General features: G+C 43.4%; 1 protein-coding gene across 1 annotated transcript in view; it reads left to right on the top strand.

The window, feature by feature from the left end:
* Positions 1-12,394, top strand: part of cpdp (CPD photolyase) — a gene marked incomplete at both ends in the record, with an annotated part of 31,432 nt that overhangs the window by 255 nt on the left and 18,783 nt on the right. The window contains 5 exons of the mRNA XM_080725922.1: positions 1,738-2,093; positions 2,638-2,786; positions 4,154-4,336; positions 6,666-6,824; positions 10,972-11,170. Coding sequence (XP_080582048.1) covers positions 1,738-2,093; positions 2,638-2,786; positions 4,154-4,336; positions 6,666-6,824; positions 10,972-11,170 — 1,046 coding nt within the window. The remainder of the gene's footprint in view (positions 1-1,737; positions 2,094-2,637; positions 2,787-4,153; positions 4,337-6,665; positions 6,825-10,971; positions 11,171-12,394) is intronic.

The following is a 12,394-nucleotide window of genomic DNA, read 5'->3' as shown; positions in this document are numbered from 1 at the left end:
TGATTAGAGAATCTAGCTTATAACCATATTCTGTTGCTTTGCTTTCTTCCTGTCCACTCTACACTAATACCATTCACCGATCGATCGATTGTCGATTGATTGAATACAGTACCCTGCAGTTCATTCATTGTATGTTATTGCATAGCAGGAGGTAAGTAATGCATGCTATTGTTGCTAAAATATAAGATGATGTTACTACTAGTCTACTAGCTCTGGTCTAGTCTACATACATGTAGGCATCTTCTGTGTAATACTAATAAATGTGCATACTTTTCATTACTACTAGTGTTGAAGATTATTATATATCATTGTATGTCTTTATTTAAATGTCTCGATGAATTGAATGCAACGAGCCCTTAGGGCTTTTTGTGTTATCCTTTTAGCACCATTGTTTAATCTTACCACTGTACAATTGTTAATTAATAAAGCAATCAATCAATAGCCCTAGAATGGCTGTGATATTACAACATTCTGGAATATATATATAAATGTAGGCCTATGTATCACAGCCATTCTAGGGCTAGATTGATGAGTGTGTGTGTGGTAGGGCATTCACCAAATATTCAAATATTCGAATATCAAAGTCACTATTCGATGTCGAACATTCACTTATTTTTATTTTCTCTTTAAAAAAGATATAGTTTAAAAAGCTTGGCTAGATGGGGACTCGAGTTAAAGACTCGCGACTCGAGTCGCGTTTTTGGAGACTCGTCACTCGACTCGGACTCGCCCCTCAAAGACTCGAGACTCGACTCGGACTCGCCCCTCAAAGACTCGAGACTCGACTCGACTCGAGCTCATAAGACTCGTGAACAATCTAGATTTTAAGCACTATAATGCATGACAAGCCCGACAAATATTGGCCTTTACTTCTCCTTTCTTCTTTCCTCTCTGGTGCCACAGACACAGCCGTCTGCATGGACCTTTCATCGTAAGATTTAAATATTAAAACGGCGAAATAAAACACACATGTTTAGCTCATCATCAGCTATTTTACTTCAGCTAACTTGGTATTTATGTGACTCGTGAGTCGTGACTTGACTCGTGACTCGTGATGAAAGACTCGTGACTCGACTCGGGCTGACCCACTAAAGACTCGACTCGACTCGTGACTCGAGATCAAAGACTCGTGACTCGGACTTGACTCGAGATCAAAGACTCTTTTACATCTCGAATGAGTTGTCAATGCCCCTGGTGGATGAATTTGTTTATGCTCTATACCAGGGGTTCTCAAACCTTTTTAGGCCGTGACCCCCAAAATAAACATTTGAACAGGGGACCCCCACCCTGACAAGCACTTGGAATTGTAGGTAATAGGTATTACATTTAATGTGACTCGGTTCCGCAGATAAATATTGTGAAAATAGCAGATCTACAAACGCGAGGCGTTGTGAGCATGTAGATCGGCTATTTTCACAATGTTCGCCTCTTGTTTACTTAATATTTGACAGTTTGGCCATTCCTGTCGAATATTCGACTATTCGAATACTTTGAGGTCAAATAATTCAAATACTAAAAATCACTATTTGTGAATGCCCTAGTTTGTAGATGGGGGGTAGGGTACCTTTGTACTGATTTACAATGACATTAGGTGTACAAGCCTATGAGTCTGCTAAAATATAAGATGAGGATGTTTTGTTGTTGTTGTTCTTTCAGTCTCGCTGTTGACATTGTGTTTGTTCCAGTGATGTTCCATCCCTGTACCCTAAAGATAATATTGCTTCTCCTTCTATCCAGGCACGTCTTGAGCCTGGTGACAGAGACCTTAGAGAAGCAGAAACCCTGGTCACCTCTCGTCTCCTTGACCAACCTGTTCAACAGTCAAACCATCACCATGTCAGCAGCAAAGCGCAAGGCAGCGACCACTACGAAGGCTCCTGGGGGCGGCAAGAAGCAGAAGTTTGCTCCCATGACCCAGGGCAAGAGAGAGAAACCAGAGGGCTGGCTGCAGGAGCAAGTGGCAGAGCAGAGGAGAGACAAAAAGGACATGAAGTTCAACAAAAAGCGACTTCGCATCATGTCGAAAACCCAGGAGATTAAGCAGGGTTCTGAGGGCGTTCTGTACTGGATGTCAAGAGACTGCAGAGTTCAGGGTAATTGCAGCTTTACTAACAGATCAGGCACCGACATTTGTGTGGCACGTTATAATGAGAATAGCGACTTTTGACTTAGATATGACCTAGGGATGGGACGATATTAATCGTTATTATCGTTTATCGTGATAAAAAACACTCAGCAATAATCGTATCGTGGAGATTTACATTTATCGTGAAAATTCCTCCTTCATGCACTGGGATCAATTGACTTTTTATTTGCCGAGCTGCATATCCGGTACCACTTAAACCCTGGAAATAACATACTTTTACTTGATACAGTATTCTTTTCACTCTCTACCAAATCTCTTTACCAAAAAATAGCCGATCTACAAGCAACGCATCGCAATGCGTTGTGAGCTATGTTTTGGCAAATGTTCCACCCCAGGATAATGGATGTTGGGGATATTTAGATTATTGCGATAATATCCCAAATCGCAATTTCTCTGGTCACAATAATCGTGATATGAAATGTTCCCAATAATATGAACCTTGAGCAAAGTTCTGTCTCTTAAGTCCTGTCTGCTTTACTTTTGTGTGGTAGATAACTGGGCATTGATCCATGCCCAGAGGCTGGCCGTGGCAGAGGAACTACCCCTGCACGTGGGTTACTGTCTGGTTGTCCCCAAGTCCGAGCTGGCCACCGCCCGACACTACGCCTTTCTGCTGAAGGGGCTGGAGGAAGTTGCCAAGGTAGAGTTTTAACCCATTTAGGGCCTAGAATTATTGAATGCTTTAACCAGTGAAAAATAGCAGATATACAAGCTCACAGCGCGGCACCGAGTGCCGCGCTGCGAGCTTGTAGATCTGCTATTTTTGAAAAAGTTGTGAAAACGTGTGCTAATCTTTGAATATATGTATTTTCAAAGCGAATGTTTGTAACTCAAATTTTGCTTCTGGGTGGCCCCTGGAACTAAATATTTTGAGATGGGGGTCCGTGGCCTAATAAATATAATTTTGGGGGTCCTTCACATGAAAAGGTTTGAGAACCACTGACATGGTAGTCTCTCAAGAACAGACTAACTGAGCTCCAGTTAAGTGAAAAGGACCTTTTCTTTGACGATGGCTGGCCAGATTGCTGACAAAGAAACATCGTTTTTTCAAAAGATCTTAGAAGGATTCAAAAGACACTTATAGAATCGGGTCAAAATTCTAATTTTCACGATTTTTCGAAAATAGCAGATCTACAAGCTCGCAGCACGGCACTCGGTGCCAAATCTCTGCTTTAATGCTTTAATAGTTAAAGCATAAAATAATGATACACAATAATGTGTACCCGTTCTAAATGGGTGTCTCCCACCACCACCTGGGTGCGTTCAGTTACTGGCAGTGGTTCAATATGTTCTGTGCATGACTGTTAGTTCCCTTTTCCAGAAGGTGGCATTCCCATTTCCTGCTCTGCGTACCAGTTGTTTCTCATAGCTCCATTTGACTGGCACGGCAGCAGATTTGAAACCAGGGACTACAGTTCTGCACTGAACCTATATAGGATATCACCTGGTTCAAAATTGCACATAGTAGGCCTACTGTACTTGATGTGCACATTAGGCTAGCTACCGTCCGTAACCCCCCCGGCTCCACTGGAGCCGTCGAGTGTCGCATCAGCGTCAACGCTGGGAACGCTCCCTTTTTAATCAATGAAGGCTGCTCCACTGCCCAAATTCGCCCCGGTTCATTTTTTGATGCTGGAAAGACACCGTCTTTTTGGTGGAGCCCTGGCCTTAGCTGGTTAGCTAGATGGATAGCTAGATATAATGTAAACAGACCGTCTGCAATCAGGGCACAAAAAAAAAAAAAGATCAGGCCGTGGTTTGAATCATTTTGGCAATGCATACACAGATTACACACAAGTCAGTCTTGTTCGAGGACCCCCAGCTAAATGATTGATCGTTAGGAACCAAATGGACCCTTACAGGAGAGTGTACGAATGGAACCAAATGGAGAGTTATGGGAGTCCGTGACTCTGTGGCCCTAATGCATACCAAACCATCCTTTGGTTGAGAACCACTGGTCTATTCATTTGGAGGTTAACTTCTTGTCCACCTGTTCCAATCTCCCAGGACTGCCAAGCCCTGAACATCCAGTTCCACCTGCTCCACGGCTCCCCGGGGGAGGTGCTGCCGGGTTTTGTGAGTGACCGGGGACTGGGGGGCGTGGTCACAGACTTCTGCCCTCTCAGGGAGCGTCTGCAGTGGCTGGAGGACGTCAAGAAAGCCCTTCCCAAAGACATCCCTCTCATCCAGGTAATATGGTTAGACCAAAGACATCCCTCTCATACAGGTAATATGGTTAGACCAAAGACATCCCTCTCATCCAGGTAATATGGTTAGACCAAAGACATCCCTCTCATCCAGGTAATATGGTTAGACCAAAGACATCCCTCTCATACAGGTAATATGGTTAGACCAAAGACATCCCTCTCATACAGGTAATATGGTTAGACCAAAGACACCCCTCTCATACAGGTAATATGGTTAGACCAAAGACACCCCTCTCATACAGGTAATATGGTTAGACCAAAGACATCCTTCTCATACTGGTAATATGGTTAGACCAAAGACACCCCTCTCATACAGGTAATATGGTTAGACCAAAGACATCCTTCTCATACAGGTAATATGGTTAGACCAAAGACATCCCTCTCATTCAGGTAATATGGTTAGACCAAAGACATCCCTCTCATACAGGTAATATGGTTAGACCAAAGACATCCCTCTCATACAGTTAATATGGTTAGACCAAAGACACCCCTCTCATACAGGTAATATGGTTAGACCAAAGACATCCCTCTCATACAGGTAATATGGTTAGACCAAAGACATCCCTCTCATACAGGTAATATGGTTAGACCAAAGACATCCCTCTCATACAGGTAATATGGTTAGACCAAAGACATCCCTCTCATACAGGTAATATGGTTAGACCAAAGACACCCCTCTCATACAGGTAATATGGTTAGACCAAAGACATCCCTCTCATACAGGTAATATGGTTAGACCAAAGACATCCCTCTCATACAGGTAATATGGTTAGACCAAAGACATCCCTCTCATCCAGGTAATATGGTTAGACCAAAGACATCCCTCTCATACAGTTAATATGGTTAGACCAAAGACATCCCTCTCATACAGGTAATATGGTTAGACCAAAGACACCCCTCTCATACAGGTAATATGGTTTGACCAAAGACATCCCTTAAACAAGGTCATTATACCTTGAACACATTATTACTTTAACCATTTATGCTTTAACTATTAAAAGATGGCAGATATACAAGTATTTGAATATTTTGACTCTATAAATGTCTTGTAAATCAGTGGTTCTCAAACCTTTTCAAGTCAAGGGGACCCCCAAAATTGCATGTATTTGGCCGCGGACCCCAATCTCAAAATATGTTGTTCCAGGGACCCCCCAGAAGCAGAGATTTGAGTTACAAATCACTTTAAAAAAAAATGTACATGTAAAATACATTTACATTTGCCTGGCTCCAGCCCCTGAATCGCTAGCCACTGCCATTAAAAATGTGTTTAGGCGATTCAGGGGTCTGGTGACTCTCTCAACTGCCACTTTGGCAACGCCCATCCCAGAAACGGCTGTAGTAGGAAGGGCTTTCAGACTGAATAATGGAAAAATTGAGGCTGAGTGTCAGGCTAAAGATTGACAGGAAAGAGGGAGACACACACAGCAAAGGGTCGTTGGGAACGGGATGTGAACCCGCGGCACGCTGTCAGGCATCAGAGCCTTTGTGGTAATGCGCCTGGACCGCTAGGCCAGCGGGCGCCCCGTCAGGGCTGCTTTAACCCATTTAGGCGTAGAATTATTGAATGCTTTAACCAGTGAAAAATAGCAGATATACAAGCTCACAGCGCGGCACCGAGTGCCGCGCTGTGAGCTTGTAGATCTGCTATTTTTGAAAAAGTCGTGAAAATGTGTGCAAATCTTTGAATATATGTATTTTCAAAGCAAACGTTTGTAACTAAAATGTTGCTTCTGGGGGGTCCCTGGAACTAGATATTTTGAGATGGGGGTCTGTGGCCAAATACATATCAATTTGGGGTCCTTCAAATGAAGAAGTTTGAGGACCAGTAGTCTCTCAAGAACAGACTAACTGAGCTCCAGTTAAGTGAAAAGGACCTTTTCTTTGACGATGGCTGGCTAGATTGCCGACATAGAAACATAGGTTTTTCAAAAAACCTTAGAAGGATTTAAAAGACACTTATAGAATCGGGTCAAAATTCTAATTTTCACGATTTTTCAAAAATAGCAGATCTACAAGCTCACAGCTTGTAGATCTGCTTGTACCGGTATATCTGCTTGTACCGGTATATCTGCTATTTTTCAATAGTTAAAGCATAAAATAATGATACACAATTAATGTGTACCCGTTCTAAATGGGAAAACCAACCCTAACCCAACTAAACTGAAATTGAAAACAAAAAGAATAAATTATAATAAAATAAAATAAAATAAAATAAAAAGAAATATGATAACTATAGTGTGCAGCAAAGATCCAACACCACTACGCTATGAAATAATTCAGTCTAATCCGTTTTTTCCCTCCTCCATACACAGGTGGACACCCACAACGTAGTGCCTTGCTGGGTGGCCTCCAACAAGCTGGAGTACGCTGCCAGAACCATCAGAGGAAAGATCACCAAGCTTCTGCCCGAGTTCCTGACCGACTTCCCTCTGGTGGACCAGCACCCCTACACAGCTACCAGGACAGCCAAGGTGAGTGACACCCTTAAGGCTTTATCATAGTTTGAGGTGAAGAGCTATCACCTGTGATGGCCAAGTGGTGGCCATCGTAGTCACGGACTCACGGTGAAGTCCTATCACCACGCCTCTGCGCCTCTGTGCCTCTGAAACCAGGGGCACACTGATTGGTCAAGATCGACCAATCAGTGAACGGGGTGATGGGGAGATGTCTGAAGGTAAAAACAGAGGAGTTTGCGGTGATAGCCCTTCACCGTAGCAAATTACGTAATGTTGTAGTTTTCTGATGTTAAAAGACTACACCGCGGTGATAGCATATCACCCCTGACTGTACTATTATAGTGCCATTACAGTATGTGGTTTTTGTTTAAATAACAGGGTTCCCACGGTCATGAAATTCCTGGAAATATTTTGAAATTAGAAAAATATTTTCCCAGTACTGGAAAAGTTTGGGAATTGAAGGAATTGAATTGGAAGGTCCTGGAAAAATAGCTATGCATTGTCTTTTGTTATTGATTTTCTTAATGCTTCTGAAATGACAAATGAAACACTGGCCAAATTGTCTAATATTAGAGGCAGAAATTGTGAAAATAGCTGCGAGGCGTTGTGAGCATGTAGATCGGCTATTTTCACCGTGTTATACAAAACTCCTCTACTCTTAGTGCTCGTCAGGGTGCCCGGGTCCCCAGCTCAAATATGATTATTTCGTGGGTCACGGCCAGAAAAGGTTGAGAACCACTGGCATACACTACCTGTCTTTGGGCATTGCGCATAGGAGCAAGCGACTCGTTATTGAGCTGAATTATTGTTATATAGTCCTGGAAATCGGGTTAAATATTCTGGAAAAGTTTTGGAAAAGTTTTGGAAGTTAATTGGTAAAGATGTGTGGGAACCCTGAAATAAGGAAGAGTGGTTATGTGCATCAGCAGTGGGTTTTGTCAGTGGAGTGCTAGACCCAAAATCCAGTATACTGTACATACAAAGTAGGAAAGAATCCCCAAAAGGTAGCACATCCAAAACTTTAAATCAATGGATATAAAGTACTCATTGGCACGCGCCAACAAATTAACACTTATGCGTTTCGGCTTTGAGTCTTCATCAGAGCATAGTTCTTTTTAGTTTATTTCCAACCGTTTTGGACATACAAGGCTTCCACCCGACATCAACGATAGTTGTATGCACCACTATGCATACACAATGCATTTTCTTTGTGTGCCCAGAATAGGAACACCAGCTTGAAAGTGGTCAAATTGCACTACACACTAAAAGCAAAAATCAAACCTCGGTTCGAAGTGGAGCGGTGAATCTGAGTAGCTATACCCTGTGTGTGTGTGTGTGTGTGTGTGTGTGTGTGTGTGTGTGTGTGTGTGTGTGTGTGTGTGTGTGTGAGAGTGAGTGGTGAGTGTGCCTGGCCTGCACAAAACAGCGCCCCTCCTTTAACTAGTGTGTTGTGTGTGGCCACTCAAGGTATTGCCAGACTACGGACGGACGGACACGGCCAGCCAGCCAGCCACCCACATACCCACGGACATACCTGTCTATTGGGAGCGCTTTCACCGCTCCAAAAACAGAGTGCACTCTTAGAACAGCCATTTACAGCCATTTACAGCCGTTTATAAGTGATGTCCAGTGCCCACACAGATGAAGCCTTTTCACTAGCCATTAATCAGCGCGGTCTCAAGCTGCTGTGTGGGATGTATCCTACGTGGAGCACTAAAACAACACGACCACTAGGAATAATGTTCTCATTTATTGCTGCCCCGGGACTTGTCAGCTTGTACTGTGTGCTGAGCTCTCACACCGGCCTGGTGCTGCTGCTGAAGGTTAAAAGAAAACTAAAGAAATGTGTTCTCTCCTTTCAGGCTAGCCAGTGTCTTTCTCCAGGTATGAGGAAATAATTACATGACATGGGGATGCTTCCATTTACTCCCCTGGAGTGCAGTTATTTTATCGTAACCGACTTGCTCATTATGTAATTAAAACCATGGATAACTTGCACTGTGTCCGTAGTTACATCTTAACTAAGTGGCCGTTGCTTAACAGATGGAATGGCGGTCTGCTAATTAGATTTTTTGAGCGGTGGTCACAACGCTCCTATACGTGGCCGTGTGTGTGGGTCTGTCTGTCTGTCTGTCTGTATGCGTGTCTGTCTGTATGGTGTATGTAGCCTGTATGTAGTACCTTTTGTGACCACACATGTTAAGGGAGGGGCGCTGTTGTTCAGGCCAGGCCAGGCCAGACACCCACCCACCCACCCACACACACACACACACACACAATATATATATATATTTGTTTTGCTGTTGCGCAGCCTCCACGACCACCGCTCAGTTCACACGGGTGTGATTTTTTTTTTACCCATAGATCTGAAACCAATTCTAAATGTCCTCTAAGTCCTAAAGCGCCTTTCAGAAGACTCGCTCTAGTAGTTAGCCAGTAGCTATTCCCCTCCCCTAAAAGCTTTTGTCCAATGCTAGCTTAGCAACCGGCAGCTTGCCAAGGCTGTTTCCAAGGCAAACCTTGGCAAGCAGGAAGTTATTCTAAGCTAGCATTGGACAAAAGCTTTTTGGGAGGGGCATAGCTACTGGCTAATTCATTTTCAATGAGTGGCGGGCGATTATTTGGGGCGCGCAGAGAAGTTGAGTGGTGGAGAGGCGATCGGGCTCGTCCCTGTGAAATTCTCGCGCGTGCGTGCTCGTTCGTGCCCGTGGGCAACGAGAGCTGGATTGTGTTGATCTTTGTAAATATCACCCGGTGTTTACTCGAGGAGCGATTGTGTTTGTGTCTCCACCGTTGCGCGATCCCCGCTGAGCCAAGCGAGAACGCCCGCGTCAACCGCCTCCCGTCTGGAAGGCGCTTAACAGTTTTCTGAAGTTCAGTGGTGCTCAAACGCTTTCAAGTCAAGGACCCCCAAAATGATGTGTATTAAGCCGCAGACCCCCCATCTCAAAATATCTTGTTCCAGGAACTTTAGTCCTAATTTATACCTAGGCTATCTGAAAATAGCGATGCATTGTGAGCTTGTAGATCGGCTATTTTCAAATGGCCCAAAATGTATATAGGGCTGAAGTGGTTAATGTATATTATTTGTAATAATGATCAAAATCTACAAAGTAACCAGTAAGTAAAGCTTTCAAATAATTGCAGTGGAGTAAAAGTACAATATTTGCCTCTGAGGTGTAGTTTAGTAGAAGTAAAGGTACTGAAAATTGGAAATACTCCAGTAAAGTAAAATAATTCCTTAAAATGGTACTTAGTTACTTTACACTAGGGGCGGGCAATAGGGTGATAAATATCGTTGAGATGATACAATGTCTCCACGATATGCCTTTTCAGAGATATCGTATATATCGTGATAGCATTAGGGAGCCTTATGAAAAAATCCTGTTGACAGAGATTCATTGAAGAATCAATTTAAACCTGCATTTTGGTCTAAATCAGTAGTTCTCAAACCTTAAAATGTCATGGTCTCCCCTTAACTCTGACAGTATACAAATGAAACCAAATTTGGTTTCATTTGTACACTGTCAGAGTTACATACTTGTAAGGGTCAATTTTAGACCTCCCAAAAGGAACCCAGAGAGTCCCTGGACCCCACTTTGAGGACCACTGGTCTAAATGGTCTGTTACTCCTTTTTCTTTTAGCTTTTGTTAGGCGGTTTTACTGTTAAGTAACTTGAAAAATAACCTTAAAAACCACCATGAAAAAGAATCGTGATAAGCTTGTGTATCGTGATACAGCTTGGAAAAAATATAGATAGATAGATAGATAGATAGATAGATAGATAGGTCTACCTTTATTATCCCAAGGGGGAAAATCAGTTGCCCAGAGGCAGCACAGCAGTATAAGGTTATTTACAAAGTTACAGAGAAGTATGAAAAAGATAAAAGACAAAACAAGAACTGAGTACAGAGTACAGTAAGTACAGTAAGAGCAAGGTACAACAAGAAAGGGAACAAATAATATATATAAATATATATACATAAAGTGTCCTAAAGCACAACTATCAATATAATACAGTGCCCAAATCAAAGTGACCATAACAGTCAATGCTAGTTAGTCCAAAAAGTATCATCATGTCAAACACAAGCAGATATCGGGATATTGTATTTTTCCATATCGCCCACCCCTACTTCACACCAGTGCGTGTCTCTCTTCCAGCCAGTGGACTGGTCCCAGACCCTGGCGTCCCTGCAGGTGGACGGGGCGGTGGCCGAGGTGGGCTGGGCCGCGGCGGGCAGCGCGGCGGGCATGGCCACGCTGGAGTCCTTCATCGACGTGCGCCTCAAGTACTTCGCCACCCACCGCAACGACCCCAACTCTGAGGCCCTCAGCCAGCTCTCCCCCTGGCTGCGCTTCGGTCAGTATGTATGAGTGCTGTGGGAGGGGGATGGGGATGGGGATGGGGTGGTGGTAGGGTTGTCGCAATTATTACATAATCGTCTAGTCGCAATTATTCGACATAATCGTGATTATTTTTCATAATCGTCATAATCGTTTCCATGTTGAAAATTTTACATATATTTTTTAAAAAAAGTCAAAAATAGTGGAAATAGCAGATCTACAAGCTCACAACGCGTTGCATCGTGACACGTTGTGAGCTTGTAGATCAGCTATTTCCACTATCAATGTTCTTTTTTTAAGTATAAATTTGTCAAACTAGTCCTTACCCGTTCAAAGATATGAGCTCCGAAATGATGTGCAGTGTGTGGGTTATGGGATGTGCACTGTGCACACAGTATATGAGGGATGGAAAGTAACTTTAACTGGTGCTTGCATGCTAATATGTAGGAGCATCAATGTAAGAAATACCCGTTCCATTTAACGGCTACATAGATACTGTGTACCGATCTGCATGATTTTTGGACAACATCTGTAACAGGGCCAGAACCCCCCCCCCCCCCCCCCCCCCCCCCCCCCGCCCGCCCGCCCGCCCGCCTGCCCGCCTGCACACACACACACACTCCCCCCCCCCCCCCCGTGTGTGTGTGTGTGTGTGTGTGTGTGTGTGTGTGTGTGTTTGTGTGTGATTGTGCATGGCCTGAACAGCGCCCCTCCCTTAACATGTGTGGTCACAAAAGGTACTGTAGGCTAATATAGATACACCATAAAAATGCTAATCTACAGCATACGATTTGTGAAAGTGACAAACGGGCTTCACAGTTATGTCAGGTGTGTTCATATGCTAATGGTGATGCGATTTCAGATCAATTGCTCCAGCCACTGAGGAGAAACGCTGTTTCAGACAGACAGACAGACACTCACTCAGACAGACAGACAGACACTCACTCAGACATTCGCAAAATTATAGTATAGATATGTCAGTAATTTCTTTGTATATTTAGGCTGTGTCATATCTACCATGTGCAACTTCAAAGCCTAAAAGCCAAACAGAAATGTAATTGATAAAAACACAATTATATCGTTAATCGCAATTATTTGAGTGACAATTAATCGTCATGTAAAATGTCATAATCGTGACAGCGCTAGGTGGTGGGGAGTGTGTGTTATGTGAGCTGGGTTCTTAAAAATGCATATATTCAAAGATTTGCTCAAATTTTCAAAAATAGCAGATCTATAAGCT

This window comes from Nannobrachium achirus, assembly GCF_963921795.1.
Source record: "Nannobrachium achirus genome assembly, chromosome: 5".
In the NCBI taxonomy this organism is placed as follows: Eukaryota; Metazoa; Chordata; class Actinopteri; order Myctophiformes; family Myctophidae; genus Nannobrachium; species Nannobrachium achirus.
Note: the sequence above shows the minus strand (reverse complement) of the source record. Positions and strands in the feature narration are given on the sequence as shown.